Below are 9,068 nucleotides of genomic sequence, written 5' to 3' on the forward strand. Positions count from 1 at the left end.
ACATGTTGCTGATGTGAAAGCCGGCCTACATCTATGTTTTAACTTTTCTAATAATTATAAGGGATCTTATAGAAAAGTAACCGAGTGTGGAGGAGTTAGGCCAAAACTTAGCTAAAAGTGGCTTTGCCTAACATCTGAAGCTAATTCTCAATCCACATATGGGTGGCAATCCCAATTTCATTGAATGGGCATAAAACGACGCCGTATCATATGCAGCCTTCAATGATTGTGACCACACCCCCCACCTTGTTTGAGCCTGTTGAACTTGCTCATCCTCCCCCGCAACGGCTAGTTTCTTGTGACCGTTAAGACCAACCCAAATTCAAAATCTGAAACCGATACCCCCCCAAGCACACACTTACACTAAACAACACAGAGACGAAGAAAATCCTCCATCTTCTTCCAAATACAAATACCCCAAAATCGACACACAAAAAAGAAAATCCAAAAGAAAAAGAAAATCACAAAGGAATTCAATTCCCAGCTAAAAATCTCCAGTCTTTGTTTGACACAGTAAAAAGCTCGCACACAAAAATGGTTTACTCCTACACGCCGACGTACTACTCCACTCTCCATGACTCAATCACCTCTCTGTGCAAGACCATCTTGCCACTCGGCCTCAAGAAGAGGTTGCAGCGCTTGCCGGCTTCTGATCGCAAGCTCTCCAAGCTGCAGTCGGATAATCTTAAGTGGCAGCAAGATTCTTTCCACCAGATGATGAACCTGATGGGTCTTCACAGGGAAGGGATTTTGGCTGAGACTGAGGTTTCCGCTTTTCGGACCCACTTGCTCGAGACCCTCATCGCTTCTCCCGTGGAACATGAGCAGCCGGTCGTATTAAGAGATAAATTGCTGTTCTTGCAGGTAAGTTTGTTAACCATCAGTTCCGATTACTGAGATAAATGGAAAACGATTTTTTTTTTTTTTTAATCTCGAATTGCATGTTTTAGGAGCTTAGTTGGCTTATTTATACTCTTTCTGGGCATAACTCAACTACCAGGCTTCCTATTTATTAAGGATACTGTAATCAAAGACAATCAATCCTCACAAGAACAGATTATGTCCAACGGATAACTTGTCTATGTATGGAAGCTTGACTCGTGATTTATGCAGCATGTCATGCAATGATCCTTGTTTTTATATTTGTATAATTTTGATTCTGTCCATTTATACTCTCTGTAATATACGTTGTACACTTGGTCTATATAAATGAAAGGAGACTGCAAGGCTACGGAATGCAGAACATTTCCCAAATTGTGTTTCATCTTTTACTATTCAGCCTACGATTTCAAAGAGTTGTAGTTTTTCTTTTCATGGGTTTTCCCTGAAACCAAAGGGGTTGTTTAGCCTTGAAATTTTGTTTTCTAGAGTAAATTGAAGATGTAAACTTCTCTGTCCTTTATTTTTTTTCTTCCAGGAACTTCTTTATGGGAAGTGCATTTCCTCAGAGGAATATCACGCTTCAAAGAGGCCGTTGTTGCAGAGACTGGCAGTTCAAGGAGCTGAAATCGAGGCTAGAGATGTAATTGCTGCGGGACCAACGGACCCAAAAGAGAGCTCAGAAGAAAAGTGGTCTGTTATTGACTTAAAGGATGAGAAATGCTTGCTAAACAAAGAGAATTCGAATTCTAAGAATAAATTGAAGCACGGGTCAACAGTGAAGCAGATCAAAGGAGTTGCCTCAGTGTTCAGCTTCTATAAACCCGGAAAGAGCAAAGAAGAGAAGAGCGTATTTGACTTGACAGCAGCACATTTAGGCTCGGCGGACTCAAAATTCTCTTCCCCTGCCTCTTCTAAGAATGAAATGCGGCATTCCAAAGAAAACCCATTTGGGGATAGCCATTTTCAGCATAAAGAAAGCGAAACAAGGTCGATTCTAATGCCTGAAAGCTTGCCAGTGGAGTCCGCGAAGAGGAAACCTTTTAAAACTCTGTTTCAGAGAGAGCAGATAGAAGGACATGGGAGTGGTGGTGATCATAATGATGCTGGTTATGAGGAGAGAGCTACAAAATCTGCAAAAAAACAATGGGGGTTTGAAAAGTTCAAGAAATGGAAGAAAAGTGACTCAGAGGAAGAGACAACTCCTCTGTCTCTCAATGGAAGATTAGACAGTGAGGCTTATTTGGAGTCTGGCCGGCTTGTTGCAAGCCCTATCGGGGAGGGTCCGGACACCAAGCTGATAAAAAAGAAGTTGCATTCGGATGGTTCTCCGTCTGATTTCTTCATAGATAAGGTCAAAAGTTAATGTTTCAAGATCCATTTATTTTTGTGTTGTGTAGTTGGAATAAATTAAAAGTTTTTTTCCTGACATTGTATTTGGTTCATTTTGTTATGTAAAGGTTTTAGGAGACAAGATAAAGAAGGAGCTAACAAGAATCCAGACAGAGCTTTGCACCACAAACCCCAACCTCCAATTCTCGTAAGCATTTCTTTTGGGGCCGTTTCTGTGTGCTTGCGTTTGCAAGCTGACTTCAAAGTTGATACTTATGAAAGTTTGTCTTAAAAATATGCTGACTTTCTCATCTCTTGTGACTTTATCAGGAATGATCAAATTGAAGCAATTTCGACCAAGCTTCCTGTGGACAAGTCCGAACTGAAAAGTTTCTTTCCTAAGTAAGGCAACTTCTCTGTTCTCACCATCCATATGACTCTGAAAAATGTTCTTATTCATGTTGCTAAGACAGCTAACCAAAGATGCTATAAACCTAACTCAAGAGTAAATTAATTAATCGGACTGTAAGACCAATGAGGACAAAGAGTGTATTAATTTTCCTATTCTAATAAAAAGTGGAAGCTGCAAGACTTAAATCAAACTCAGATAATTATCATGCATAAGATCATAGGGTTACATACTCCCCATCTCACTCTCTAAAATTCTTTCTTGTTTCTTTCTGTTTTGGATGGTTTCGTCTGCTGAAGACCATGGTGTGACCGTTACGGTGATGTAGTATTGGATGTGGTGAAGAAAGAATTCAAAGATCATGTTGGAGAGATGGAAAATATGAGAAACGCCTCCAGAGAGAAACATGGCAACTCAATGCGATGGACAACATTTGAAGATGATGAGAACTGTCATCCAAATCTCTTTGCTCCTCATGACAATTCATTCCCTAGTGGTAGAAATGGGAGCAAGGGCCTCCATCAAACCAATCCCTTCTTTCAAGACCAAAATCCCTTCTGGACTCCAAGGCATGGCTCTTCTTTGCTGGATTAGATGAAAGCTTTACATTAGTTCTCTCTTTCTTGAGAGTACCGTTTCCATCGTGCTATAGGGAAACTTGTACCCTTTTCCGTCGTTAACTTGCATATTTGTCTTCTAAGAATTTGTTGGTGTATGAACCCCATGAAATTTTTTCAAGGAAATTTAAATGCTTTGTGCCGTAAGTCTTTAGGGATATTGTTTGAAGACGTTACGTCACCAACTTGGTTACTTTTTCCGTGGGCGGTGGGTGGTCTCCACAGCTAGCTACTAGAGTTTTAGAATGGATTGATCCCATTGATCACATATATCATAGATTCATAAAGTTCTACAAAACCAAAAATCACGAGGACAAGATGCCTCAAGAAATGGAAAAATAACAGGAAATTCTGATACATGTCAATTTTATAAGGAACCGTGTGAATACACATTTCATGAGTGGGGAGTGTTCATCACTATTTACAAGATATGTACAATTCTATCAAAGGGAAGGGATTTCTGAATGAGATACAGATGCTTCTGCGACCTCACGAACATCTCCTCTACACAGTGGACATACCCTGCAGAACAACAATAAGGAGAAGGTGGAAGAAAGGGCATCAGGGAAAAAAAAAATAGAAGTGATTATTATACGAATAAAGGACAATAAGACATGATCAATTACAATACCCGTGTATCTCTTTTAGCCATTTATCAACGCAAGACATATGATACTCATGATGACAGGGAAGAACTCGGATTTTGTCCCCTTCCTCGTACTCAGCAAGGCAAATGTAACACCTACCAATTTAATTAGTATCATTAATAACTGAAATATCAACCACAAACACGTACAATAAATAAGCACCCTTATGATAAAGCAGTATAATAGGGGCAAACGCTTTATATGAATCATTACAAACATATGGACACACAAAGACACAAGCACTCTCATGCGTGCACAAGCAATGCACATGATGGTTCATTTAATTTATCTACACAAGCATTTATTTAGTTATTTTGATAAGTACTCTACTTAAGCATTTATATCTAACCAAAACTGATAAAAGAGACATACTGTTCTACATCTTCACTGGCCCCAGAGGCTTCAACCTTTTTGTGACTCTTGAGAGGGAAAGAGTTGACGACTGATTCAGGTGCCGGGAGTGAGACCATAGATAGGGAAAGTGACACAGGTTGGCGATGGATTTCATCCAATACCTGCAAATCATACATTAAAATAAAACTAAGTTACCAAGTTAATTGCTAGAGTTCTACAGATGTGATCAACATCCAATGCTCCAATGGCAAAACGAATAGATAATTTTTTTTATGGGTATGTAAAACTCACACACCCACACAGGATTGATCCCATGACGTCACTCTTCACCCATTATGGAGAAAAGAGATGCTGCTTGGCACAAGGCCAGATGGATCATTGGCAAGTACATAGAAATGATTTTAATTGAATAGCCATGTAACAAGAAAAAGTTAATTGTGGATCACAAGATAAGTTAATTGTGGTTGGCATTCCAACAAAAAATAAGTTATGGTTAAAACAGGAGTATAGCCACCCATAATCAAACAAAAAACAGAATGACATCGGTATCAAATGAAAAACAATAGAAAAACTAATAGGAAGTTAATAAAATGGGGAAGGATCAAACCTAACGTTAAGTTCGACCATCAATGAATCAAACCTCACCTTTAACTTGATAGATCTTCCAACGTCTCCACATAATGGCCATAGCATTACCCAACAGAAACATTGGATCAAGATAGAAGTTTTTCCAAAAATTAGCTTTTAAGTGTTTAAAAAGCTATATGAAGCATTGTGAAATATAGAACCCTTAACTTTCCCCAGTTTATATATTGGAATAAAGAACAAAAGACACCGACAAGAAATCCCAAAACAGCCCTCTACCAAAAGATGCCAGCAGAAAAGAAAATTACCTCAAATAAAGCCTCGGCAAGCATGACTATGCGTGATATACTTGCACGGGTACTAGATTCTTCGCTCATCAAAAATGACTCACAAGAGCACATACCATCAGGGTGGAGACCTGATGGACAAGCTGTATTTTGCCTCCCATTGTCATCAAGGCTGCCACGAACTCTTTCCAAGATCTGTAGCATGCAGGAGCAGTTCATAAAGATTATCCATAGAGCTTAAAGTAAAATTTAAAAGCACTATATATCATCACTTCAGTCACCCCAATGCAACCACCACATAGACAAAGTCTTTGCCAGATTTTCAAAGATATGGAGACAAGACACAAATAAAGTCACAAATGCAGGTTGAAATTTTATTTATATACGTCAAAAATGCAGCTTGATATGTAAAGGTTACCAAAGTATAATATAATCAAGATACTCTGAGAATCACCTCAGATCTTGAATGCCGTCGCTGTTCATTCAAGCTGTGAATTCTACTGCCCAGATGTCCACGATCATCTCCAACTCCATCAAAAAAGTCACTACTCAAATCAAGGAGCCATCTATCATGAGATCCTAAATCATGAGAATCATCTGTTGAAAGAAGAATAGAAGGAGAATCACTATGCCTTCTAGAACTACGTCTTGAAAAAGCATCCCAAAACAGTCTTCTACTATTCCTTCTGACCTCTCGGTTACTTTCATCAGCATTGCGACTTGAAACAACACTAGAAGAGATAGTCACCACATCAACTTGAAGTACACCTCCGTCTCCCCAGCCTTGTTCCCTATTGGAAACAAGAAATCCTAAACCTGAAGGTATTGCCTCCTGAAAAGATTCATCTCCCAGCGATCCAAATGTCATAGGTGAGTTGGAATCATGAGGAACAGAATCAGGGTCGGAGTTTTCGAAGGCAGTTACTTCACTAATGTGATTATCAACAGACACTCCATTAAAGCTTGAATCTCCTAGCTCTTGAGGACTTGAGCTGCTAGGATGAGCCTTGGGACATATCTGAGGTACTTCCTTGTCCACTGAATTATCAATACCATTGTCTGCATCCTTGTTAGTGGAAACATTAACAGAAACTGGATCTGAAGATTGTTGCTCTTTAAACGACGTACTAGCTGTAGTACTACTATACCTACAAGACTCATCATGACTATGATCAGCACTTACCAGATGAGGAGGAACTAGCTCCTTACTTTCAGACAAGCACTTCCCATGGTTACTTGTTTCAACATTTATTGAACCATCTTCAACTGAAGGATTCTCAATGCTGCTTCCAGATAAGGCACCAGTTTCAGTAATTGAGTAGGAGAGCCTTCCTGCCCCAGTAACAAGAGAGGTTTCCTCTATGATGTTCTGACCTACATTGATGACTGGATTTGAATGTTCTGCAGAATTCACAAGGGATTCAACCGCGCAATCTTCCATCTGCAGTAGAAAAATGCTTGTCTATTAGTTGCTTCATCATCTTAATTTTTGAAGAGCAAAACTTATTCACAAGAAAATTGAACAGAATGAATGTAGTTTGAATGTTAAAATAATTGTATAATACATCGAATATTTTTTTTAATTAAGAATAATTTTTTATCACTTGATTCTTCTTGTGAGATAGGGACTAAATAAAATTTGTCATATCACTTCCTTGATAACTCAAAGACTGGGATAACTGTTTGCTTTCACTTTTCTTCCAGCTCTCTTGTGTATAAAAACTGGCGAGGTTCAGTTGCGCTATTATAATATGAAAATCACACTTTAATCAACACCAACTAGACCAAAAACCATTTCACGTTTATATTAAAATGGTGAGGCAATGGTCCCAAACTACATCTACAAGCAAAACTGTTGGAAAGCTTCAATAAAAAACCATGGGTACATTTTAAGGACATAAATCTGCAAGAGGACACAAAATTACCAACAAGATTTTTTATTATTATAAGTAAACATGTAAATTACCAACAAGATAACCACATCCAAGAATGATATATCAGCCAGAGCCTCTAAAAGAAGACGTTTAAAATACTGAAAATTGCAGGTGATCTAGACAAAATGGCATATTGCATTTAAGTACTAAAACACCGCCACCCCACTACATCCTCATGGGTGCACTTCAGCTCTACCCACGCAGATGGTTCCTTCCAAATTACAAAACTATTCAGCTATAAAATGGAAAATATGTATCCCAGCAGCATTTGGAAATGATAAAGGAAACTCCTTATAGATAATAATGGAATTTTTTTTTGTTTGAATAGGTAAACGAAAATTAAGATAATAATGGAAACTTGATGCAAGAAAGTTTCTTATTACTTAAAAAATAGACTCTCATATTTACTTTATAGAAGTCCTCTACCAGGTTCCTTCTATGCAAGGGCATTCTGTAATCAGTTACCATATAAGAAAATTTAATGAAACAAAAGGTAGAAAAAAATGGGTAAAGGAAATCCAAAATTAAATCAACAACTTCGGTTTGTATTTATTATTTTCTCATGATACTTCACTTCTTCTAAAAATATTGGTTTTTTGGGTCAAAGACTCAAATATAAGAGAATGAGATTTTTTTTTTCTTTTCTAATTATTCCCTCTCTTAATGCACTGTAAATCATCTCACTCTTGACTACTTCAAGGCCACATCCAACTAACAAGCTTCATCACCTCCCTGATAGAAGAAAGAAAAATAAGAGGACAAATTATAAGAAAAGAGTCTTCAGAAGCATATTGAAGAAGGGTTACAAGGAAACGAATCTTCTTCCTAATAATTACATGCCTCAGTTACCATCCAAACTTCAAAACCTTTCTCCAAATAGGTTTTAATAGTAACTATCCTGAGATTCATTTTTGGGGTGGTTTACAAAAAACATGTACCAATTACCATTTGATACTACTAGATGCCGAATTCCCAAGAATGATGGTCTTGAACTGCTGGTTCTTGTTTTTAATAAGTGATCTAGTCCAATTCAGTAAAACTAACTCTATATTCAAGACCCTAAATCCTTCATTTAATGGTTTTTCTTTATATGGACATAGCATGACCGTATGGTGAAACTAAGAAATTGCAAGAACCAAACTTTATGCAAGAGAAGCCATCGAATGAATGACCCAATACTTTCCAGATGCTTAAGACCCCAATATCACATAATTAACAACTATAAGAATCATCATCAGAACATCACATATTTAACATCTATCACAACCATCACCGCAAACCCAATAAAAAACACATTTATGAATACATTTTTTGATACGTAAGAAACAAAGCTCAGAACATAACTCCAAGATAACCCCATTTTCATTTTAATAAGGAAATAATAAAAAACCGAACACCCTCCCCCCCCCCCCCCCCCCCCCCCCCAAAAACAAACCACCCCCGCAGCGATAATTACTGGAAAAGGAACCGATATTCCGCATCAACGGGTCAAGACCAAATCCCCCAAACGTCAACACTTAGGATTGCAAAATTCACAGTTCGAATGGAAAAGGGGGAAAAAACCGTAGTATGCCTATCAATTTCAAGGAAACGAAAACACCTTTCCTTGATATTGATGATGACGGGAACGGAACTCAATCCCAAATCATACAAGAGTCATAGACTTGAATTCTCAGGTTCAAAATTGATCATCAATAAGGATCAATAGGAAATGGGTTTGGTTAATAGAAGTAGAAGATTAAAGCTTTTGTTAAAAATGATGGGAGTGAATGGTACCTGATGGGTAGAGCGAGAAGTGGAGCCACCGCAGATGAGAGAGAAGACCCTGGAGCGGTTGGTGCGATTTACTCGGGCCCGAGAAGGGCGTGAGCCCAGTCGACTACTGCTAGAACCCATTTGAGAGAGAGAGAGAGAGAGAGAGAGAGGTGGGGAAGACGATTAAGGACGATGATAATGGAAAGAGGAAGCACATACAGAGGCACAACAACTCAGAGCCTCGCTTTCAAATTCCAATTCAATATTTT

The 9,068-nt window shown here is 38.3% G+C and overlaps 2 protein-coding genes across 2 annotated transcripts; one reads left to right on the top strand and one right to left on the bottom strand.

Moving 5' to 3' along the window:
- The first annotated feature begins 330 nt into the window (after positions 1-330).
- On the top strand, positions 331-3,384 carry LOC122295629. The gene is made up of 5 exons (XM_043104699.1): positions 331-864; positions 1,418-2,233; positions 2,340-2,419; positions 2,542-2,613; positions 2,920-3,384. The coding sequence occupies exons 1-5, from the start codon at positions 535-537 to the stop codon at positions 3,212-3,214; spliced, it is 1,593 nt and encodes a 530-aa protein (XP_042960633.1). The 5' UTR covers positions 331-534; the 3' UTR covers positions 3,215-3,384.
- Positions 3,385-3,576: 192 nt separating this feature from the next.
- Positions 3,577-9,068, bottom strand: LOC122295628 (E3 ubiquitin ligase BIG BROTHER-related-like). The gene is made up of 6 exons (XM_043104698.1): positions 8,821-9,068; positions 5,565-6,551; positions 5,132-5,305; positions 4,257-4,399; positions 3,869-3,979; positions 3,577-3,759 (listed from the first exon to the last, which is right to left on the bottom strand). Exons 1-6 carry the CDS (start codon positions 8,938-8,940, stop codon positions 3,681-3,683), a joined length of 1,614 nt encoding a protein of 537 aa, XP_042960632.1. The 5' UTR covers positions 8,941-9,068; the 3' UTR covers positions 3,577-3,680.

The sequence above is a fragment of the Carya illinoinensis genome, chromosome 15, assembly GCF_018687715.1.
Source record: "Carya illinoinensis cultivar Pawnee chromosome 15, C.illinoinensisPawnee_v1, whole genome shotgun sequence".
NCBI classification, from domain to species: Eukaryota; Viridiplantae; Streptophyta; class Magnoliopsida; order Fagales; family Juglandaceae; genus Carya; species Carya illinoinensis.